The sequence below is a fragment of the Dromiciops gliroides genome, chromosome 2 (genome assembly GCF_019393635.1).
Source record: "Dromiciops gliroides isolate mDroGli1 chromosome 2, mDroGli1.pri, whole genome shotgun sequence".
Lineage (NCBI taxonomy): Eukaryota > Metazoa > Chordata > Mammalia > Microbiotheria > Microbiotheriidae > Dromiciops > Dromiciops gliroides.
Window position 1 is genome coordinate 194,661,552 of NC_057862.1, and position 26,094 is coordinate 194,687,645.

At 36.9% G+C, this 26,094-nt stretch overlaps 1 protein-coding gene across 2 annotated transcripts in view; it reads right to left on the minus strand.

The window, feature by feature from the left end:
- Positions 1-26,094, minus strand: part of TP53BP1 (tumor protein p53 binding protein 1) — a 111,786-nt gene that overhangs the window by 40,796 nt on the left and 44,896 nt on the right. The window contains exons 13-16 of one of the 2 annotated variants that reach the window (XM_043989199.1): positions 19,916-20,035; positions 18,460-18,663; positions 13,257-13,314; positions 10,710-10,802 (exon numbers count right to left, since the gene is read on the minus strand). In XM_043989199.1, coding sequence (XP_043845134.1) covers positions 10,710-10,802; positions 13,257-13,314; positions 18,460-18,663; positions 19,916-20,035 — 475 coding nt within the window. Of the gene's footprint in view, positions 1-10,709; positions 10,803-13,256; positions 13,315-18,459; positions 18,664-18,840; positions 18,964-19,915; positions 20,036-26,094 lie in introns of those variants that run through there. The other variant, XM_043989198.1, reaches the window with a different exon arrangement.

Genomic DNA, 26,094 nt, shown 5'->3' on the forward strand with positions numbered 1-26,094 from the left:
CATCCTCCTTGAGTCTCCTCTTCTACAGGCTAAGCATCCTCAGCCCCCTCAACCAGTCTGGTACCCCATCAGCTTACTAACAGGGGTACTCTATGATTTCACTGGTTCAGACAACTAACAGGAAGGGAATGCTTCCAGCTACGTAGGTCTGCACCTTCTCTGAGAGGTTAAGTGATTTGCCCAGGTTTCACCGAGGTGGACTTAAACTCTGTTCTTCAAGGCTAGTTCACTATCCAATATACTAAAATATTTCTCAGCTTCCTTCCAAACACATGACACTCAGATTTAAACACAATACTCTAAATGCAGACTGATGACCAGAATATAAAACAGAAGCTACACCTCTCTTAATACATGGTTTCTGTGTCACATTGTTGAATCCTATTACAGTTACTTAGAATCCTCTCATTAAGAGGTGGGAAGAATGAGGGGACGTAACAGGGAGAGGGTCAGAGTGCTCCATTGGAATCCTCAAGATCTATCGACGAAGTGAGGAAGGGCTCCAGAATACTGGATAGAAGCCATGGGGTAAACTTTTAGGTGGAAATGGATAAAAGGTCACACAAAGGATAGGGAAACACGGATAGGTTGAGATCTGAATTTAGGGAACTCCCAAACTGATGACATCACAGATCCATTGATTAAGAGTAAAACCCCTGGATATTTTTTAGATGAACTGATATCTGGCCATGTCTCCTTTACCTTAGACCTATGAAACTGATTGTTTTGAATCCAAGAATAAGACTTGATATTTGATCTTATTAAATTTCCTCATATTTCTAGATCTTGATTCTTCACTGTATCTCTTCAAATTTGCAGAAATACCATCTGTGGTATCTTTTTTCAATGCTCCTTTTCTTTGACCTCTTTGCTATTGTTGACACTGTTGATTACTTTCATATCCTAGATTACATTCTTATTCTCATTTCTGGGTTTTCAATTTACTGCTTTCTCCCAGTTCCCCTCCTATCTTTCCAAATACTCCTCAGTATTCTTTGCTGACTCACTAGCCGTGTTAACTGTGGGTGTACCACAACCCTCTATCCTGAGCTCTGTTCTCTTTACTTTCTACACTTTCTTTTCTTCTTCTTCTTCTTTTTTTTTTTTGGATTTATTGTTGTTGTTCAGTCATTTCAGTTGTGTCTGACTCTTTGTAACCCAATTTGGGGTTTTCATAGCAAAGACACTGGAGTGGTTTGCCATTTCCTTCTCCAGAGCTCATTTTACAAATAAGGAACAGAGGCAAACAAGGTTAAGTCATTTGCCCAGGTTGACACAGCTAACAAGTGTCTACAGCCAGGCTTCTGACTTCTTTTTGGGATAATCTCATTAATTCCCATGGGTTCCCCTATTATCTCTATGCAGATGACTCCTAGTCCTAGTCTCTCTCCAGAGATCTAGTTTGTATCACCATTTGCCTTTAAAACTGTAATACATAGGTTATCTCAAACTCAACATGTCTAAACCTGAACTCCTCTTCCCCTCAAAAATCAATCTTTCTTCCCAATTTTCCTATAAAAAATACCAAAAGCATGCCAGTCACTCAGGTTTACAACCTCAGTGTCTTCCCTGAGTCCTCATTCTCACTCATCCTGTATTTCCCGTCAGCTGACAAATACTGTTGTTCCTATCCCCACAACATATTTTGCATATATATCTACCTCTCCACTCGTATAACTACTACCCTAATATAGGCTCTCACCTCCCCTTGACTCAAGTACTTTCCTATTTAGTCTTCCTGACTCAAACCTAACCCCATGCCAATCCATCTTCCACATAGCTGCCAAAGTAATTTACCAAAAGCACAAATCTGATCATTTCACCAGACATAATCCCTAACCTACTCAACAAACTCCAGTGGCTTCCCCTACTGCAATGTTCTGCACACAGGATTCTCTATCTGCCAGCCCTATGCCTTTGTACTGGCTTTATCCCATATCTGGAATGCATTCTATCCTACCTTCTGCCTCTTGGAATCCCTGGTTTCCTTCAAGACTCAGTTCTAGCTCCATTTTTTTTCATGGGAGAGGTAGGAAACCTGGTTTTCCTAGGTGCTAGTGTACTCCGTTCCCAAATGGCAATATATTCATTTAGATATATTGTCTATATTAATATGTGTGCACAATGTCACTCCATATTGAATGAAAGCTCCTGACCCAAGACCCAAATATAGATGTAGTCATTTACCACCATGTGCCTGGTTCATGCTTCCTGGCTTGCCCCTCTCTCCCAGCACACTCCCAACCCCCAACCAATAAATACCACCTACATTTGGACCCAATGACAATATGAACTTCAGAGGACTAATGATAACACATGTTGCACACATCTTTTTTAAAAAAATAATAATAAACATTTTTATTTAAAAGTTTTGAGTTTCAATTGTTATCCCTCCTTCCCTCCCTCCACTCCTCCCACCCTAAGGCAGTAAGAAATCAGATATGGGTTATACATGTGCAATTACACAAAATATTACTATATTAGTCATTTTGTATAAGAAAAGTTGAAAAAAAAAGAAAAAACTTGAAAAATGAAAAGCATGCTTCAGTCTGTGTTCAAATCAGTATCAATTCTTTCTTTGGAGTTGGATAGTATGCTTTATCATTAGTCCTCTGGGATTGTCTTGGATCATTGTATTGTGTGGGTTTTTTTGTTTTTTAGTGAGGCAATGGGGGTTAAGTGACTTGCCCAGGGTCACACAGCTAGTAAGTGTCAAGTGTCTAAGGCCACATTTGAACTCAGGTACTCCTGACTCCAGGGCCGGTGCTCTATCTACTGCACCACCTAGCTGCCCCCGGATCATTGTATTGTTGAGAATAGTTGCCATCACAAAAAGAGCTGCCATAAATAGTTTTGTACAAATAGGTCTTTTTCTCTTTTGGGGGATATCTTTGGGATATAAATCTACAGTAGTATTGCTGGATCAAAGCATATGCACAGTTTTATAGCTCTGTTCTCCAGAATGCTTAGATTTGTTCACAACTCCACTAACAGTGTATTGGTGTTCCAGTTTTCCCACATCCCCTCCAACATCAGATATTTTCCTTTTTTGTTATATTTGCCATTCTGATAGGTGTGAGGTGATATTTTAAAGTTGTTTTAATTTGCATTTCTCTGATCAATAGTGATTTAGAGCATTTTTTCATATGACTATAGATAGCTTTGATTTGTCTGAAAACTGCCTGTTCATATCCTTTGATCATTTATCAACTGGGGAATGACTTATATTTTTATAAATTTGATCTGCATTCAGACTCCATCAATTCTTTCTCTGGAGGTGGAAAGCATTTTAATCATAAGTCCTTAGGAATTTTCTTGGATCATTGTATTGTTGAGAATGGCTAAGTCATTCATAGTCAATCATTGTACAGTATTGCTGTTACTCTGTACAATGTTCTTCTGGTTCTGTTCATTTCACTTTACATCAGTTCATATAAGTCTTCCCGGGTTTTTCTGACAGCATACTGCTCATCATTTTTTATAGTATGCCACAACTTGTTAGCTATTCCCCAATTATCAGGTATTCCCTCGATGTCTAATTCTTTGCTACTTCTAGAGGATTCCACAATCATTTGACTGTCCTCTTTTTAATCTGTGTTATTTGCCTATATTATACTTCCCATCCTTTGTCATGAATGCTGTTCTTTTTGTGGCAGCAAAGAACTGTAAACTAAGGGGATACCTATAAACTGGAGAATAGCTTTAACAAATTATAATATATGAACATAATGGAACTATATTGTGCCATAAAAAATAATAAAAGGAACAGTTTCAATGAAACCAGGTAAGACTTGAATGAACTCATGCAGAGTGAAGTGAAAAGAACCTAGGAAAACATTTTATACTATAATATACTATAACAACATTATAGAAGAATAAGTTTCAAAGACTGAAGAACTCTGATTAACACAGTAATCAAATATCACTCCAGAAGACCAATGATTAAAAATGCTACTTTCTTCAAAACCGAGAGGTGATGGACAAAACATGCTGAATGGGACACACATTTTTGTCCATGGTCAGTATGGGAATTTGTTTTGTTTGTCTAGGCATATTTGTTATAATAGGCATATTTGTTATAAGAGTCTTATTTTTCCTTTTTTTTAACCCAGTGAAGCAGGACGCTGTCAGAAAAACCTGGGAAAACTTATATGAACTGATGCAAAGTGAAATGAACAGAACCAGTAGAACATTGTACACAGTAACAGCAATACTGTACAATGATCGACTATGAATGACTTAGCCATTTTCAACAATACAATGATCCAAGGCAATTCCTAAGGACTTATGATGAAAATGCTTTCCACCTCCAGAGAAAGAATTGATGGAGTCTGAATGCAGATCAAAGCATACTTTTTTCAAACTTTATTTTTCTTGCTTTCTTTTGGTCTGTTTTCTTTTACAACATGACTAATACAGAAATATATTTTGCATGACTGAACATATATAAGCTATATCAAATTGCTTGCCTCCTCAATGGGGGGAAAGAGAGGGAAAGAAATTGGAACTCAAATTTTTTTTTAAATGAATGTTAAAAATTATTTTTATATGTAATTGGGAAAATTTCTGATTAATGTAATAATCAAGACAATTCCAGAGGACTAATAATGAAACACACTGTCCATATGCTGATAAACAGATAAAAGACTGAATGCACAATGAAACACAGATTCTCTCTCTCTCCCCTCCCTTCCCCCATGGGCGTGCCTAATGTGAACATTTATTTTGCTTTGGTACACTTTTTTTTTGCGGGGCAATGGGGATTAAGTGACTTGCCCAGGGTCACACAGTTAGTAAGTGTCAAGTGTCTGAGGCCGGATTTGAACTCAGGTGCTCCTGACTCCAGGGCTGGTGCTCTATTCACTGCGCCACCTAGCTGCCCCTGGTACACATTTTTAATGAGGATTTTGTTTTAATTTTATTCTCAAAAGGAGTGGGGGAAGGATGAGAAGGGAAACAGGAGGGGATTTTTCCTGACTGAAAAAAAAAATTTTTGATTTTAAAAAAAGAACTTCAAAGAAGTAGATACTATTTATAGGGGTTAGCAGCCAGGATAGATAAAAGAATGGATAATGGACATCTATGACAGCTAGCAAGGCAGATTGTAAGAACCATATAGAATAACAATGGGCCAAGGAGTCTGATTTTACCTAAGAGTAGATTAGGCATTATTTACTGGCTACCTGATCAGGACACAAGTTCTCAGATACAGTTACAGATCAAAGTTTTCCAAACTATGAAGTTTACCTTCTTGGGAAAGCACAAGACCATCTTGAAGATAGGAGAATGATGTAAATACCCAAAATTATTGAATTTGTTTGAGTACAACTCCCATACAAATATATCTGTCCTTTTCAATGAAAACAAAGTTCAAATCAAATCAAAATGAAAGCAATTCACTAACACTTAGACCCACTCTAACTGACACTGAATGCACTTTAGTGATTATATAATATGATATGGGCAAACCAGACCAAAAAAGAGTTAGTGTCTGTCAAATCTTGACAGAGGCATGAGCTACCACTTATGCTGCCAACAGACATAGGATGATGATACATATGAGTTGTGTCATTGTGCCGGTTGCTTTATATACACTTTAAAGGTATAGTGTTAAGTTAAATCATCTATATGTGGAAATTTAAAGTTCCACAATATTGAAAAAACTTTGTACACACTGAATCACCATCAGAATGAATAGGGCTTTTTGACAGCAAGATTAACAATACAAATGTTCTATATGTATACAAATGTTCGGAAAACTGTCTCAGCAACTTATCAACAACCAAGAAGCATTTATCTTGTAGCATCACTACAAGCTATACATTATATTGGGCAATGAGGATATCAGTATAAAGGATAAAACAATTCCTCCTCACAAAAAGTTTACCTTCTAAAGGGAGGACAATACAGGCTGTCTCAAAAATCTTTGCTATTAAAGCTTAAAACTTCACTAAAACTTCTGGGATACTCTATGCATGTAAGTATGCAAGCATAAGTATAAAGTGAATAAATACAAATATATAAAAATAACTAAATAGAAGGTTTGGGAAAGAGAGAACTAGTACTTGGGGAGATTAGAAAAAGTTTCATGCAGAAAGTAATGCTTGAGCTGCATCTTAAAGAAAGAGAAGGACTCTCTGAGACAAAGGTGAGGAGAGAATGCATTCCAGACATGAAGAATGTCCAATGTAAAGGCACAGAGATGGGAGATGAAATGTCATATAGAGTACAGGAAGGGGGAATGATGCCCACTGAAGTTAGAAAGACCTATTAGGAACAGGTTGTAAAGGGCTTTAAAAACCAAACAGGAGTTTATATTTGTTCTTAGAGGAAAGAGACTTGAGGTTCCAGGGGAGGAGCCAAGATGGCAGGTAGAAGCTAGGAAGTTGCCTGAGCTTTCCTGTATTTCCCTCAAAAACAACATTAAATCAAGCCTCTAAAGAGATTCTGGGGGCGCAGCTAGGTGGTACAGTGGATAAAACACTGGCCTTGGATTCAGGAGGACCTGAGTTCAAATGTGTCCTCAAACACTTGACACTTACTAGCTGTGTGACCCTGGGAAAGTCACTTAACCCTCATTGCCCTGAAAAAAATTTAAAAAATTTTTAAATAAAAAAAAAAAAAGAGATTCTGGAACTACAGAACCTCCAAAAAGAGAGACACAATCCTCCTACTTGAGATAATTTAGAAGACTTCAGGAAAGGTCTGTCTCACCTGGATGAAAGGGGAGGATAACTCAGTACTACTCCGTTCAGCTGGCAGCTCAGCTCAGCACAGGTGGGCTCAGTGGGCAGCTCAACACTGCTGCAACTCGACACAGCTGAAAGTTTGGCAGCTGAGAGCAGTAAGAAGCTTGCAACAGTGAACCCTGTGCCCCAGGAACAGATTTCAACTTTATAAGTTTAAAAATAGGCTACAACATGAACAAGAAACAAAAAAGGACCCTTACCATTGACAGCTTCTATGGTGAAAGGTTGAAGACCAAGACTCAAACTCAGATGAGTTGGTCAAAATGCCTACAAGTGAAGACTCAAGTGAGAAGATGCTCTTGTCTCAAGACCAAAAAGCCTTCTTTGAACAGCTCAAAAAGGCTTTTAAAAACCAAATGAGGGGGCAGCTAGGTGGCACAGTGGATAGAGCACCGGCCCTGGAGTCAGGAGGACCTGAGTTTGAATCCAATCTCAGACACTTAACACTTACTAGCTGTGTGACCTTGGGCAAGTCACTTAACCCCAACTGCCTCACCCCCCCCCCCAAAAAAGAGATAGAAGGAAAAATGGAAAAAGAAACAAGAGTTACACTACAAAAAGAAGCACAAAAATTACTGAGGAAAACAATTCCTTAAAAAATACAATTGGCCAAATGAGAGGAAAAAAAATGGCCAAATGGGAGAAAAAAATAGCCAAATGGAAAAAGAGCTACAAAAGCTTACTGAGGAAAATAATGCCTTAAATATTAAAACTGGGCAGATGGAAGCTAATAACTCCATGAGACACCAAGAATCAGTCGAGCAGAATCAAAAGCCCGAAAAAATAAAAGAAAATGTGAAATACCTCATTGGAAAAACAACTGACCTGGAAAATAGATCCAGGAGAGATAATCTGAGAATTATTGGACTACCTGAAAGCCATGATCAAGTAAAGAGTTTAGACACCATATTCCATGAAATTATCAAGGAGAACTGCTCTGAAATTGTCGAATCAGAGGATAAAAATCATCATTGAAAGAATCCACCAATCACCTACTGAAAGAGAGCCCAAAAGGAAAACTTCAATATTATAGGCAAACTCCAGAATTATCAGGTGAAGGGGAAAATACTCCAAGCTGCCAGAATGAAATCATTTAAATATCATGGAGCCACGGTCAGGATTGCACAGCACCTGGAAGCTTCAACATTAAAGGATCACAGGACTTGGAATATGATATTCAGGAAGGCAAAGGAGCTTGGATTACAACCCATAATCAACTACCCAACAAAACTTTTAACTCTTGGGATCTGTATCTCTGTTAAGGTATTGTTACTAAACTGACTTTGATGTGATGATATAAAGAAACTTAAGGGACAGAATAAAAGAAAACTAGGGGGAGGAGAAGAAGGGGGAGGTGGAATGAGGTTAATTATATCATATGAAGAGGCACAAAAAGAACCCATTACAATAGAGGGAAAGAAGGGAGGGGTGAGCATTGTTTCAACCTTACTCTCATCAGATTTGGTTCAGGGAGGGAATAAAATACACTCCCATTTGTATAAAGGAACTTAGCTTATTTATTTATTTGGGGGGGGGGGGCAGGGCAATGGGGTTTAAGTGACTTGCCCAGGGTCACACAGCTAGTATGTGTCAAGTGTCTGGGGCCAGATTTGAACTCAGGTACTCCTGAATCCAGGGCTGGTGCTTTATTCACTGTGCCACCTAGCTGCCCCAAACTTAGCTTACTTTTTAAGGAAACAAAAGGGGAAGGGGAAAAGAGTGGTATTGATAGAAGGGAGGGCAGATTGAGGGAGGCAGTGGTCAGAAGCAAAACACTGGTCAAGAGGAATAAGGTGAAAGAAGGGAAAAAGAGTACAAATCCGGCCTCAGACACTTGACACTTACTAGCTGTGTGACCCTGAGCAAGTCACTTAACCCTCATTGCCCTACCAAAAAAAAGCAGGGGTAGCAATTCTTATCTCAGACAAAGCAAAAGCAAAAATAGATCTAATTAAAAGAGATAAGGAAGGAAACTACATCTTGCTAAAAGGTATGAGAGATGATGAAGTAATGTCAATACTAAACACGTATGCACCAAGTGGTATAGCATCCAAATTCGTAGGGGAGAAGTTAAATGAGTTACAAGAGGAAATAGACAGCAAAACTATACTAGTGGAAGATCTGAACCTTCTCCTCTCAGAATTAGATAAATCTAACCACAAAATAAATAAGAAAGAAGTTAAAGAAGGGAAGAGAATATTAGAAAAGTTAGATATGATAGCTATTTGGAGAAAACTGAATGGGGCTAGAAAGGAATATACCTTTTTCTCAGAGGTACATGGCACATACTCAAAAACTGACCATGTATTAGGGCACAAAAACCTCACAGTCAAATGTAGAAAGGCAGAAATAGTAAATGCATCCTTCTCAAATAATGATGCAATAAAAATTACATGTAATAAAGAGGCAAGAGACTTGAAAAAGTAAGGGAAGAGCGCAGCTAGGATGGCATAGTGGATAGAGTACCAGCCCTGGAGTCATGAGGACCTGAGTTCAAATCTCAGACACTTGACATTTACTAGCTGTGTGATCCTGAGCAAGGCACTTAACCCCAAATGCCTCACCAAAAAAGAAAGACAGACAGACAGACAGACAGACAGACAGACAGACAGACAGACAGAAAGAAAGAAAGAAAGAAAGAAAGAAAGAAAGAAAGAGAGAAAGAAAGAAAGAGTATGGGAATTACACATTAATTACTTTGGCATCAGTGTATAATATATACAGGAATGGAGAAAAATGTAAGCCACAGAGAAGGCTGTTGCAATAATTTAGGGAAGAGATAAGGAGGGCCTTCAGTGGTAATATAAGTGGTAGCTACATGAGGAAAGAGGAGTCAGATTCAAGAGATGTGGCAATAGAAATGGCAAGATCTGACAATCCTTTGGATATGTGAGGTGAAAGAAAGTAAGAAAGTTTAGACTAGTGCTGCAATTATAGACCTAGCAGACGGAAAAGATGGTAATGTCTTCAAATTTTGGAAGAGGGGGATCAGTTTGGGGAGAAAGATAATCCAGTTTTAGACAATGAATTTAAGATGTCAATGAGACATCTTCAACTGAAATGCCAAATATATAACTGGTGACATGGGACTGAAACTCAGGGGAAAGACTGGGGCTGGATATGTAGTTCAGGCAGTCATCTATACATGGATAGTTACACTCATGGAAGTTAATGAAGTTACCAAGAGAAAAGTATACAAGGAGAAGAAAAAAAGGACCCAGGACAGAACCTTGGGAAAAATAATTAATGAGCATAATACAGATGAGAAGCCAGGAAAGAAGAGTGGTCACACAGGTGGGAGGAGAACCAGAAGAATCATGAAAACCCATAGAGGACATAGTATCTAAGAGAAGACGGTGGTCAAAAGTGTCAAATTCAGCAGAGGTCAAGGATAAGGATAGAAAGACCATCAGATTTGGCAAGTAGGAGATTATTGCTAACTTCAGAAAGAGCAGTTTTATTTGAGTGATGACATCAAAAGTCAGATTTCAAAGGGTTGAAGAGAAGAGAGAAAATCAAGGTGCCAAGTATAGACAGCTTTTTAAATTTCACTAAGAAAGGAAAGATATAGGATGAAATCTTGAGGGATGGTAGAGTCTATTGAAAGCTTTTTTTAAGAATGTGGTGAGGGAGGTTTAAACATGTTTAAAAGCAAAAGAGAAGGAACAAATAAATAGGGAGAGGCTGAATATTCAACAGAAAAGGGAAGATTGAGGATGCCACCTTCTGGCAAAGACAGAACAAAAGATGGGATTAGAAGTAAAGGCCATGGGCAGGAGAAAGGGCCATTTCTTTTTCAAAGATCACTTTTTAAATAAACACAATTCAGTCTGGCTTGAATAAGCCATCCTCAAGTGAAAAGCTAAATTGGAAACCATAAAGAAAGAACATAACAGCTTCTGGCAGCAGTCAATTTATGATTTAATATAGGAGCAAAGATACTACGAAAATAATGCTTACCTGATAAGATTTGATGGGAGATCATGGCCTTTGGCCTCATCATCCTGCCGTACTTCACATACACGGCTAAACACAGACACTGTCTTCTGTGAACTAAAGATGATAAAGTAAAGCAATAATTCTCCATTTGTTTGGATAGAAGAAATACCTTTCAATCAAGCAACAAGAGGAAGCTAGGTGGCGCAGTGGATAAAGCCCTGGCCCTGTATTCAGGAGGACCTGAGTTCAAATCCAGCCTCAAGACACTTGACACTTACTAGCTGTATGACTCTGGTCAAGTCACTCAACCCTCATTGCCCCACCAAAAAAAAAAAAAAGCAACAAATATTTATTAAGTGCCTACTATATGTCAGACACTATGCGATGTATTAGAAATATCTCTCAGGCATTGCAAGTAAATAATTCTTTCTTTACATTCCTTCTCCCATAATTATTCCCTTGATCCAGGATGTAGCTTTCTTATATTTCTAATGCAGCATAAGAAAATCATGAGGAAAATCATCAGCAACAACAACGTAATCAAACAATGCCTAGTCCCATGCTATCACCATACTTCTATACTTCTGCCTGATTTGTCTCTTACTGGGACTGTATAATCTTAAAAATGTACAGAAATGGGGGCAGCTAGGTGGCGAAGTGGATAAAGTACCAGCCCTGGATTCAGGAGTACCTGAGTTCAAATCTGGCTTCAGACACTTGACACTTACTAGCTATGTGACTCTGGGCAAGTCACTTAACCCTCACTGCCCCGCAAAAAAAAAAAAAAAAAAAAGTACAGAAATGACAACACTCCTCCATCTATAAGCAGAAGAAAGAGTGAGTCTTCTTCCAAACATAACCTTATGAAAGTTATCATGTACAGAAACATGGAAGCAAAACAAAAAAAAAAGAGGAGCTAAAGTATTCCTGTGTTAAATCTATTTGCAAAGAGATTCTCCAGTCCTAGACACTTGACACTTACTAGCTGTGTGACCCTAGGCAAGTCGCTTAACCCTCACTGCCCCACCAAAAAAAAGCCCAAACAAACAAAATAAAGAGATTCTCTCCCGCAATGGATCTTTTTCTATATATCAATATTGTCATCTGTTTGCATTTCCTTTTTTGTTGTCTTTTGTTTTTGCAGAGCAATAAGGGTTAAGTGACTTGCCCAGGACCACACAGCTAGTGTTAAGTGTCTGAGGGCGGATTCGAATTCAGATCCTCCTGAATCCAGGTCCCGTGCTTTATGCACTGTGCCACCTAGCTGCCCCTGTATTTGCTTTTGTTTTGTTTTGTTTTGTTTTTGCGGGGCAGTGGGGGTTAAGTGACTTGCCCAAGGTCACACAGCTATTAAGTGTCAAGTGTCTGAGGCCGGATTTGAACTCAGGAACTCCTGAATTCAGGGCCGGTGCTTTATCCACTGCGCCACCTAGCTGCCCCCTGCATTTGCTTTTAAAACAAGATAAACATATATATCAGTAACACATACCATTAACAATTACTTGACTTCATTCCCATCTCTTCCTTTTTTACACACTCCCACCCTAGCTTTGCAGGATCTCTCCTTTCTCCCACACTCTAAGGTTTTCTCTAACCTTAGAAGTAAATTCAATTGCACATGCAGACCAACAATAAGCAATATCTGGAATACAATAATGCAAAAACTATATAGCAAAAAAATGTTTTCCCCCTACTGGTAAGGCTATATATTTATAATGGGTATTTAGCAGAAGCCTCAAAAGTAACATATAAACCTCACCCAAAAACATTAACTTCATTTACAATCCAGGGAGATGATTCTTTTTTCCAGAATATGAAGTAAACAAGAAGTAGGCTAGGATCATATCAAAGGAATTGGGACCTTTCAGCCATGCTTTAAGGAGAACTACTGGAATTTAATGTTTTATTAATAATCTGTAGCATGAGACTTTTATACCCTCTCTTAGCCACCAGGTGGCAAAATTCAACTACACAGGCTTGAACCTAGAGATACACTCACTCAAGGTATTATAGCAAGAAACAACAATAAAACATTACACCACCACCACTACAACAACAACATAATATACCACAACACAGCAATCAGTTTGGGACACTAACAAGAATGATCTTATATAATGGCTAACAATAACAAGAAGATTAATAATTATATACCATAAAACAGCAGTTAGTTTGGGACACTGACTAGAAATGATCTTATATAATGGCTAACAGTTGAAATCCCTGAGGGACAAAGTCCATAACTATCCTACATAAGACCTTCCAACTATCTCCTACCACACATTACAGCCCCACCAAGACTAGAGGTTCAGATGAGGATTCTAATAGGATTAGTGGAGTATTTTTTTAAATTGTTTTTGTCAACATTTTAGTCAAGAATTAGCAGACAAAATACTGGTCTTATGAGAGTATTAATGAAAAAAGCTGAGACTTATTCAATCTTTCCTCCTACTAATCCCTCATTCTGGGTTTCATTTTTGTTTTTTTCTACTATTGATAAATCATCTTTTCCTTCATTACCAGTGGCTCTGTATGAGACTGCTCTGCATAGCAACAAGCTCTGGTTACCTGGCAACAGACTCAGCAACAGCAGTAGATCCATTTTTCCTTTCACCACTTACAGGCTCTGAACAAAAACACAGGCAAGGAGGGAAGGGGAAAAAATAGAGAAAGAATTCAGTTAGTGTCATACCTAAAAAGCTTCTCTTTATTTTTCTACTCTTTCTTCCCCCATTCTGCAGCAGAAAGGAATAGAAAGTGGGATAAAAAATAGGAACAGAAAGAAAAAAATCATTAACTATGTTTAACAATACAAGTATTACCCATTCCCAACAATCAATATCCAGACTAAACCATTTCAGTGGGTTAAGTAGGCATAGCCAAAAATATTATATGAAATTATTTAGCAGTATCATTTAACAATGAAAATTAACCCCCTGAATCACTGTTCTAAACTGTCACCTACATAGCTCTCTAAATCAGGGGTCTTTAACTTGGAGTTTGTTAATGTTTTTTAAAATTACCTTTTAAAAGTTAAATATTTATTTTAATCTTATTTATATTTATTTATAATGTTTATATTTATTTTAATTTACCTTTTAAAAGTTAAATTTTTCAAATTCAATTTAACTTTAAAGACAGATAAATAACTGTATTTCAATAAAATTGGTTTCCTTTGTAATTAATTTTATTTTGTGTATTTTAAAGTATTTTTTCAAGTCTCCATGAGCTTCAAACGGCCAAGAGTCCGTGACACAAAACAATTTAAGAACCTCAGATCTAGATGAAGATAAATTGAATAACTACAATGATAATATTTATGTTTTAAAGCTTGAAAAGCACATCACAAATATTATCTCACTTGATCATCAAAACTAACCAGCACAGATGAAGAAACTGAGGCTCAAAAAGGCTGCATGACATGGATAAGGTCACCCAGCTAGTGTCTAGGGTAGGATTCAGATACAGGTCTTCCTAATTAAATTCCTGACTCCAAGTTCAGAGACCTAGCTATTCCATTCTACCTCTCCATAAAATAAGTCTCATAACTGTTAAGGTAGTCATGATAACATACAAATCATCCACATAGAAATCAAAGTCCCCAAGAATAATAAATCAAAACCATTTATAGTCATATAAAAAATGCTCTAAATCATTATTGATTAGAGAGATGCAAATTAAAACAACCAGGAGATATCATTTTAGACCTATCAGAATGGCTAAAATGATTGAAGGATAAAGCAACAAATGTTGGAGGGGATATAGAAAAATTGGGACATTAATTCATTGTTGATGAAATTGTGAACTGATCCAACCATTTTGGAGAGCAATTTGGAATTGTACACAAAGACTTATTAAATTGCCTATACCCTTTGACCCAGCAATTCCACTACCAGGTCTATTTCCAAAAATGATTAGGGAAAAAGGAAAAAAACTTTTATGTTCTAAAATATTTATAGCAGCTCCCTTTGTGGTGGCAAAGAATTGGAAATTGCAGGGATGTCCATTAACTAAGGAATGGGCAAACAAGTTATGGTGTATGATTGTTATGGAATACTACTGTGCTATAAGAAATGATGAGCTCAATAATCTTAGAAAAACATGGATAGATTTGCACAAAATAATGAAGAGCAAAAATGACAAGAACCAAGAGAATGTAGTTTACAGTAACAGCTATATTGTTTTAAGAACTTTGAGCAAATAAGTTGACTATTATAAATATCCAAATTAACTAACTACAAAAGACATATGAAGACACTATCTGAATCCAGAGAAAGAACTGAGAAAGAGAAGTATGTACAAAATTATTTTACACATGTGTATTTGTGTCTAATGGTAGCCATCTCTAGGGTGGGGGAGTGAAGGGGGAAAAAAAAAGGAAAAAAATTACATAGTAACTTTATTACATTATTTAAAGGGAACAGTAGTATATTAAGAGATTTGTGGTTTTGTTCACAATCATCTTATTATACTATGTTATGGAAATGCTTGTTTTATTCCACAAATTAAAAAAAATTTTAAAGTATAAGCAACTCCAAAAGTAGTTTGAATAATTCCAATTTCAGCTGAAAAATCTAAGGAGTAGCAGAGATTAATTACCAATTATCAGTTTTATTTTTTCATTGTTTATATTCAAGATACAAACATTCATGGAGTCTGACTTAACCTGTGTTCCAATTACTATGATCTCAGATGGATGGATGGATGGATGGATGGATAGATTAGATAGATAGATAGATAGATAGATAGATAGATAGATAGATAGAGAGAGAGAGAGAGAGAGATAGATAGATAGAGCTGTCTGTCTGTTTATCTATCTATCTATCTGTTTACTTGTTGTATGCCCCATTAGACTGTAAGCTCCTTAAGGGCAGAGACTGTCTTTAGCCTCTTTTTGTATCCCTAATGCTTAGCATAGTGTCTGAAACATATTAGGCACTTAATAAATGTTTACTGAATTAAATGATGTAAAGGATCATAGAGTTAGAGCAGGAAGAGATCTTAGGGATCATCTTAGTCTCACACTCTTATTTTGCAGTTAAGAGTAATAGGCAGGGGCAGCTAGGTGGCGCAGTAGATAAAGCACCGGCCCTGGATTCAGGAGGACCTGAGTTCAAATCCGGCCTCAGACACTTGACACTTACTAGCTGTGTGACCCTGGACAAGTCACTTATCCCTCATTGCCCTGCCCAAAAAAACCCAAAAAGAGTAATAGGCAGTAGAGCCAAGGTGCAATTATATCATTTTGCCCCTTGATTTCAGCCCTGGGCTCAGACTTCAGTGAACTGCAGTCAGAATCATAAGGCACCAGCTCTTCTGCACAGTTAGGTGGAATAATCAAGAGACTTTTCTTTGGCCTCAAAACTTTTGCCTTTCACTTCTATAAACTTCCCTGGTACACAGACCCCAGCTCAAGGCATGTGCCTCCAAGGGCACAATATAGTGGGAATAGCACTATAATCTAGAAGAAACTGAATACAGTAATTAGTACAATGTTTGATACACCTAAAAACACTACTTGGTTAATGACTCAATATTCTATAACTGTTAGAAATAACGGAAAGCAAAATGAGAGAAATTAAAGATTTCACACCATATTTCATAACATGATCCAAATGGATGAAGAACCTAAACATAAAAGGTTATATTAAACAAATCAGAGAAGCAGGTAATAAGGTACATTCATAACTAGGGGGAAGGGGAAAAGTTCTTGACCAAACAACAGACAGAAATGATTACAAAAAGTAAAATGGAAAGTTTGTATTATATAAAATTGAAAAGGTTTTGCACAAATGAAAGCAATGCAAGTAGAACCAGAACAAAAAGCTGATTTGGGGGGGCGGGGGCGGGAAGAATCTCTGCAGTAAATTTTTCTGAAGAAGTTCTAATATCTAAGCTATATAGAAAATTGGGATAAAAATAAAACAAGAGTCATTTCCCAGTAGATAAATGGTCAAATGTTATGAAGAAGCAGCTTGCAAACAGAGAAATCCAGGCTATCCACAATCATAGACATTTCTAATAGTAAGAAAAGTGCAAGTTAAAACAACTCTGAAGTTCTGTTTCATACCTTTCAGACTGACAAAGATAACCCAAAAAAAGGAAAATGACAATTTTTAGAAGGGCTGTGGAAGAACAGGAACATTAATGCACTGTTGGTGAAACTGTGAAGTTGTCAAGCCAATATGGAAAACGATGTGATCCAATGTATAGCACTATCAGGCATCTGAGTGCACTGTTTTGTACTTCTCTGACTTCTCTAGCATACCCCCAGTAAGTTCATCATTGAAAAATCTCATCATCTTGCAAGAGCCAATCAATCTGGTCACTCAAACCTCATCAGTAGCTTTGACCATCTGATTTAAGGAGAGGGGACAGGACAGACATCTCATTTCCCACCTGCTATACTAGGTTATTGGGGTGTGTTTGTTTGGACTCTCCAAACTTCCTCTACCTCTGTACATAATCAAGATTCACAATTTCAAACACAATCCTTGTTCTCTTCTTTGTATTAGTAACTAACATTAATTAGTCTGTTAAGTTCACAATTTAAACAAACAAACAAGGAACAGCACTAGATTTAGAGGCAGAAGGCCTGGATTCAAATTCCAGCTTTGCTACTAATTACCAGTGTGGAAAACCATTTCATCTCTATAGCCCTTAGTTTCCTTTTCTGTAAAAGGAGAGATGTACAAATGATGCCCACAGTACCTCTTGGCTCTGAATCCTATGATCCTGTAACTTTCGAAGGGTTCAGAGATTTGCTGTCCCTAAGCCCTAACCACCTCCTTTTTCTAATGCCACTCTATCCTGGTACTCATTTCTAGTATCTGCTTCCCCAGTGCCCCTTATCTCCACACCTGATCAGAAAAATATGTTTTCTAGTTTAAAAAAAAAAATCCTAACAAAAGAAAAGAGATTACACAAAGACAAAAGGACAAGGTAAACGAGAAGCAAACTATCTAGTCCCATACTAAGTGATCCTAAATTATCCTATTTCATTACAGTTCCTTAGTTCCAATATGTCCCATTCTGATTTACTCTTGACCTAGAACTCTACATTCCTCATTCAATTCCCTTGTGGTCTCAAAGGAAAATGTTGTCTTTTCTCCTTGAAGGGTTCCATGCTAATTTTATGATGGTCCTACATCATCCTACATGGGTATTATGGCTCAAGTTTATTCAAATTCTATTATATCAGGTTCACTATCAAACAACTAGGGAGCTTTTTACTGAATAGTCAAGAATACTTAGTACTTCTATCATATTATTGCTTAATTATGCAGCTATCGCTTTCCCCCCAAAAATCAAAGGAATGTATGAAAATTCAGTATAGAAAGCATACCCTATGCTTCAATAATCAGAAAATTCAGCCCAACACAAGTCACCTCCCCCAAATTCATTTATACTAGCCAATCTTTCTATTGTTCACATTGCTTAGGAAAAAAAGAGAGCCTGCCTCACCCTCCCTTCACTGAAAATGTGGGGAACTATGAGTATGATATATGCTTATACTGTTAGAGATGATCAATGTGCTGGTAAGTTTTGCTGAACTTTTTCAATTTCTTTTTTAAATTTTTTATATAGGGTATGCTTACAGTGAAAGGAGAAGGATATACTAAGAAAGGAATATGATATAAAAACAAAAAGCACCAATAAAAATTTAAAAGAAAGAGGGAATACTAAGATATATTACTCAGGTGTAGTAATACAAACAAGAGATTAAAAGCTTGTCATAGCTTACCCAGATATGCATAAAAAGATAACTTACTTTCCAAACTAAATTGCAAGGACTCTTCACTCGCCTCAGTCTCAGGGCTGACCAATTTCATTTTCAGACACAACTTTTCATCCACTTCTGGGACAGCTCTGGAATCCCCCTTTTCACTCTCAACAGTAACATCATTGGACGCCATAGAACTTTCAGCCATGACATCACTGGTTGCTAAGGGGCTCTCTGAATAGCTGTCCACAACTGAAAGAAAGGAAGGAGGAGGAAGAAAAAAAAACCACTAAAGCACAAACATTAAATACAGCATCTCAGGGTCATTAGTTTGCCTCTATAATTCCACAGGTTTTTGCAAGATCCAAGTAGTTGTACCTAGAAGAGATCCTGTCACAAATATCCACAACTACACGCTATAATTGACACCTGGTCTTAAGAGGAGCAACAGGATTCAGTTCCACTTCCACATCTGGATTTAGGATGCTGCATGAGCCCTCAGCCAACCCACATCTGCCAGCATCAGGCATAGGTAGCAGGAAACTCCAGACGGCATGACAGTTACCTCCCAGCACTGACTAGAGAAAACAAATAGATTAATGTAGAACACTACTGAACTGCTGAAGAGGGGGGAACTACCTAAATATTCTTGCCTGTCAAGAAGTATGATTTGTACATGGTGTTGCACAAGAAGGCATCTTCTATGAGTTTTATGTCCCTACCTAAAACCTAGATTATCTCTTTTCAGAAAGTATGGTAAATTGCCCTCCCTCCTTTTCTGATGCTCATTTTAAATTTCCCTTTTCTCCAGTGTTCTACACAAAGTAGTTTGCTTATTCAAACAATGAATGAATGAAAAAAGCATTTATGAAGCACTTACTATGTGCCCGGCCCTCTGCTAACCTCTGGGAATTAAAAGACAAAAACAGTTTTCTGCCCTCAAGAAGCTTACATCAATATTTTTTTTGTGGTTGACTCCCCTCCACACCCTGATTATCTTCTGCAAAAAAAATCAAGCACAATCAATTTCTACTATAAAAATATACAGGGTGAGCCAAGTCATGATGTTTTAATAACTCTTTGAAAATTATTTTTCTTCATTTTTTGCCATTTATGAGATTTTATTTTTCACTTATAATGTAAATTCATTTAATATACATATGCATATACATATACTATATATGGTGCTATGGTATTATAATTTTAAAAAGGAGTTATTAAATAATGAAACCCCTTCATGACTTTTGGTCCACCCTATATATTGTCTAAAAGGCAAAAAAAAAATTATCAAAATGTAAGAAACTAGAAACTGTCAACAGAGATTCCCCAATGTGATTAGAATAAGCATATGAAGATCTGCAGTCAGTCATATTCTTCTTGAAGCAAGAAGAATAAATGATATAACCTAGTCCCAATTCCTTAGATGGTCCTAAGGATATCCTTTTTATAAAGGATAACACCTCAGAGTTTCTAGCTCAAAGAGTGTCATTTTTATATCACTCACCAATAGGAGTACTGTGTCTCCTTGGACCTAATTTAAGATGCCCAATCAAAGGTGGGGTTGTGTTGGTCAATGGTGGGATAACATCATCTTCCTTAGGCAAAGTGAAATGAAATGGTGTTTCTGAAAAAGAAAGACACAAAATAAGTAACAGAAGAGTAAACTTTAAAGGAAGCATACTGGGAGCCATTCTTTTCCTTTACCCAAAATTCTCCTCTAGTCACTACTCCTAGCCATCATGTCTCCTGTGCAATTTTCATTTCCTCACCAGATTATCTTTTTTTTCATTACCCATAGCATCATATAGATGAATTTAGGCAATGACAGTATAAGCAACTTTATTCTTAAAGACTTTTTATAACCTGTTCTGCTGTTCAACTACCAAATATTAACTTCTGTGGCATTTTCAGTATGTGCTTTATTTGTTGTTAAATAAAAAACCTCTCATTTTCAAAGTAGTCTTTAATTTTACAAAGATACACTGAAAAGGCTCTCCTTTTTCTAAAATATTTCTCACCTTTTAGCAAAGACAAATACTAAAATTGCAGGCCTTAGCTTTAGAAAAAACTAGTACAGTGTGACCTACATATAAAAAGAGATCAATATTAGGGAAAAGAACTTTCTTGAACTGTTTAAATATTAAAATCCCACCCAGGGGGCAGTTAGGTGGTGCAGTGGATAAAGCACTGGCCCTGGATTCAGGACGACCTGAGTTCAAATCCGGCCTCAGACACTTGACACTTACTAGCTGTGTGACCCTGGGCAAATCACTTAACCCTCATTGCCCCGCAAAAAAAACAAAATCAAAACAAAATCCCACCCCCAAAAAAATCATAGCAAAGAGGGTTATATTGACAGACCTCATATCATGCCTATGTAAGAGAACGTCTCCAGAACACACTTAAATGCGAGAGCAACAAAACATTTAATATTTCACAATCTGCATAAAAGTAGCACTACTGTTATAAGATGAAACTCAAAAGATCATTTAATAAAATTTCCTGTCTGAAACATCAGTTCTCTACAACACTGCTGACAAGCAGCCTACATTCACTGTTCTTACAGAACTATGCTATTCCTTTGTATTTATCTTTAGTCATACAGCGTTAGTTTTTGTTTTGGGGTTTTTTTTTTTGGTTTTTTGTGGGGCAATGAGGGTTAAGTGACTTACCCAGGGTCACACGGCTAGTTAGTGTCAAGTGTCTGAGGCCAGATTTGAACTTAGGTCCTCCTGAATCCAGGGCTGGTGCTTTATCCACTGTGCCACCTAGCTGCCCCTAGTCATACAGTCTTGATTCCATTTTTTGTACATGTTCTTTTAATTCTGTGATCAGTGAGTTCCCTATAAGTCAAATGGGTGTCTTAGGTGTCTACTCATCTTATTCATTGGAATTAATCACACATATCATTAAATTTTCATTTTTAAACTCTAGTTAGGTCAATGACCAACAAAGAAGCACGACAGAAAGGTAATGAACTCAGGGTGCAGAATGAGAAATATTTTTTGGACTTGGAGAATGTGAGCAGTTTATCTGCTTAACTATGCATGTTTGTTACAAGAGTTTTGTTTTTCTTTTTTTTTTTTTGGTGGGAGAGGGGGAGGAATAGGAAGACAATAGTTTTACTGATTTAAAAAATTATTTTAAAAACTTTGTTCTTCAACATTTCCTATTCCTCTTAAGTTGACTGACTTTGCTCCTTGAGCCTCCATGAAATCATACTTAGCTTTGTACCAAACTTTTCACAATCTACATCTCCTCAAGTCCAGGTTACATATGATACTATATCTAGTGTTCTCTCCTCAGCTAGCATGAATTCTAAGATGTTATATATTCTTTCCACCAATGTTTCCAACATTTCTACTTCATCTACCAGTTCTTCCTTGCTCATCTAAGTCAGGATTTGAGTAAGACTTCTGTTAACTTCCTCCATCTTATGAAAAGCACAATTATTGGTAAAGCAAACCAAGAAAGCCAATTCAAATGATACCTCCTCTGTGAAATTCATTCAATATACAGTGCTAATTCACTGTCCAGTCTAGCTAACTGTTCTTTTTTCTTTCAAAAATGGTTTAAGTCGGGGCGGCTAGGTGGCTCAGTGGATAGAGCACCAGCCCTGGAGTCAGGAGACCCTGAGTTCAAATCCAGCCTCAGACACTTAACACTTACTAGCTGTGTGACCCTGGGCAAGTCACTTAACCCCAATTGCCTCACCAAAAAAAAAAAAAATGGTATAAGTAGATCTAGGTGATATCTATGAGACTGTGTTTATTTATTGATGTTAAGATCTCAATTTCATTACTATCAATATCCTGCACAATGTTGTACAAACATCTGAGGTGATGAATATCAATCCAGCTTTTCTTTTCATTTGTTTTGTAGACCCCTCCAGTGCAATTTGTATTTCTATATCACATCTATCATTTTCCATGGCATCCTATTCAGTCGTTATATCTAGGCACTTTTCTCAAATGAGCAAGTCTGTGTGCAACTCTTTTCTTTCTGGTTCTTACTAGATCTATCTTTGGTTAAGATGTTAACAGCCAAATCCTATTCTCTAACACCAATAGCCACTTGTTCACTTCCTGAATTCTCTTCTTCTAAATTCCCTACTTCCTGACAAAAAAATCCATACACTTTGGCCAGAAATCCTACTGCTATAGATGCCTCAAGGAGGTTAACGACAAAAGAAAGTTTCCATATACAGCAAAATATTCATAGCAGTACTTTTTGTGGTGGTAAAGAAATGAAAACAACATAGATCCCCACTGATTGGAGAATAGCTAAAAAAAATTATAGTACACAAATGTAATGGTATATTACATCAGAAATAATAGGAGAAACATAATAAGATTTATGTGGATTGACAAAAATGAAAGTAATAAGACCAGGAAAACATTATACAGAATGATTACAATAATGTAAATGGAAAGAACTAACAAAAAAGGACCTGAACACTGGGTAATTATGACTGAGAACTCAAATTGACTCTGGAGAACAGGTAAGAAAATGCAGCTCCTTCTTTTCTTTGGATAGGTGGAGAACTACAGAAATATTGCATATAGTACCAAATATGGTTTATTGGTTGGTTCTGGGCTGCCTTTTTTCCTTTTCCTTTTTGTTATAAGGAATGACTTGCTGGGTAGGGAAGGCAGAGTGACATATGAAATTGAGAAATGAAGGCATAATTAACAAAATTTGGCAAATGACTGGATATGAAGATGAGTAAGAAGGGTCAAAGATGACTGAAAGATTTTAAACTTCTAGGAGGTACCAATATCAAACTATGAGAGAATTATTTTATAAAGCTAGAGGGAAAAAATACAGAACTCACCAGGTTGAAACAAAGGACAAGAATCTCTAAAGAAATTATTAAAAAAATAATAAGAAAGAACAGGATATGGGGCAGCTAGGTGGCGCAGCAGGTAAAGCACAGGCCCTGGATTTGGAAGAAGCTGAATTCAAATCCAGCCTCAGACACTTGACACTTACTAGCTGTGTGACCCTGGGCAAGTCACTTAACCCTCATTGCCCCACCCAAAAAAACCCCAAACAAACAAAAAACCAAAACCCAGATGCTTAATAGTACTACATCTCAAACTATACTACAAAGACAAAATCATCTAAATATTTGGTACTAGCTTAAAAAAAACGTATCTTGATCAATGGAACAACTTAGATACATAACATACAGAAGCAAAAAAAAAAGTGGCATAGTATTTGATAAACTCCAAAATGCCAGTTCTGGGGCAACTAGGTGGCACAGTGGTAGAGCACCAGCCCTGGAGTCAGGAAGACCTGAGTTCAAATTCAGACTCGGACACTTGACCCTTACTAGCTGGGATAATCTCACTTGTAGGGTTAGCCAAAGAAGCTTTCACTCAGTACCAAATATCAAGTAAATTTAACAGACCAATTGCATTTTGAAAGAAGTATAAACTCAGTAGTTTGGCATTTAATGCCCTTTATAATCTGATCCCAAACTAGTTTTCCTGTACCTTCAACTACTCACCATGGTCCAGTCAAAATAATTTCCTTACCATATCACAAAGATACTATTGTAGTTCAGTTCTTAACACTTAAACCAAACTGGAATACCCTCTCCCTCCTCTTTACCAATATAAATGCTATCTGTCCAAGTCAGTGTGATAATTCCCAGTCCAAAATGGATAAACAGTCAAAGAACATGACTAATTTTCAAAGGATGAAACACAAATCATTAAACTGAAAAGTGTTCAGCATCACTAATAAAGAGGCAAAAATTAAAACAACTTGGACACACAATCTTCAAAAGTATCGATTTTGCAAAAATTGCAAAAAGCAATATAGCTCAATAATGGTGGGATTGTGGAAACACAGATATATTAGTTTACCACTGGTATATCTTGCAAATTTGCAAAATCTTTTTGGAGAGCAATCTGTTAACACATCAAAAGTTCCCAAAAAACAATGATACCTTTTGACCCAATAAGTCTATTCTTAGGAATATACCCTGAAAGTATTTTTAAAGATCTTTCCATATAAGATTTCCTAGCAGTATCAAATGTAATTTCAAAAAACTGAAAGTAACCTAACAGTAACAACAACAGGGGATTGGCTAAATAATGTGTTTAATGTAACAGAATACAATAAAGCAACTGAAATGGACAATTATGAAGAATAAAAAGAAATCTGGAAAGCCATTTAAGAAATAATGCGGGGCAGCTAGATGGCGCAGTGGATAAAGCACCGGCCTTGGATTCAGGAGTACCTGAGTTCAAATCCGGCCTCAGACACTTTACACTTACTAGCTGTGTGACCCTGGGCAAGTCACTTAACCCTCATTGCCCCCCACAAAAAAAAAAAAAAAAAGAAATAATGCAAAACCCCCAAAAAGCCCAAACAGAAGAATGGAGTACCCACTAACTACAAACATAGGAGGCAAAGTGAATGAGAATGAATGGACAAATGTGATATGTTTAATATGATTGTATATACATAACCTATATCAGATTGGCTGCTGTCTTGGGGAGGGGAGAGAGGAGGCAAGCAGAAAAATTTGGAACTCAAAATCTTATAAAAACAAATGTTGAAAACCATCTTTATATGTAACTGGAAAAATAAAATAAAATACTATTAAGATTGAGAATGAATAGACAGGGGACAGCTAGGTGGCAGAGTGGAAGAGCCCTGGATTCAGTAGGACCTGAGTTCAAATCTGAGCTCAGACCCTTGACACTTACTAGCTGTATGACCCTGGGCAAGTCACTTAACCCCCATTGCCTCACCCAAAAAAAAAAGGGAGAGAGAGAATGAATAGACAAAGAATTCCTGAAGGCTTAATGAATATGACTATAAAAGTGTTAATGATACTTTATACATATTTACAGTTAATTAATGTAAATGTAAATAGATACTAAGAAAGAACTGCTTGTACTGATTTTAATAAGGTTTCAAATAAAACATTTAATTTTAAAACAGTGATAAAAAGAAATCCTAGCTATCCAAGAATCAGCTCAAATCCCATCACTGTAAAGCCAATGCTGACTACCCTAACCTAAACTGATCTCTTTTTGAACAGTTAGAGCAATTATCTATTGCCTGTACAATTTGACCTTGGTAGTTTAATAGATCTGATCTCATTGGTCTAGGTATTCCTTCTACCAGGGCATATCAGAAATGATCTAGGGTACCTTAATCTGTGTGATTGTTTTATTCAAGTTCTTCCATAAGTCTGCCCTAGAATATTTACAAAACATACTGGAGACATTCCTCTAAGGACAAATTATTCTCAGTTTATGACTGGACTCCTTTTCCAGTTATACATGTCTTTGATAATTCTATGCCACTACTGGGTCTACAGCCAAGAATCATGTACCCAGAAAAACTGGGTATAATCTTTCAGAGGAAAAAATGGGACTTCAATGAAAAAGAGGACTTTCAGGCATTTGTGATCAAAAGACCTGAACTGAATAGAAAATTTGACTTTCCAACACAAGACCGTAGAGAAGCATAAAAAGTTAAACAGGAAAAAGAAATCATGAGGAATATTAAAGATTAAACTGTTTACATTCCTACATGGAAAGATAATACTTCGAACTCATAATAATTTTCTCAGTATTAGGGTAGCTGAAAGGAATACACTTAGAGGACACAGGTCTGAACTGAATATAAAGGGATGATATCTGTAAAGCATTTATTTTT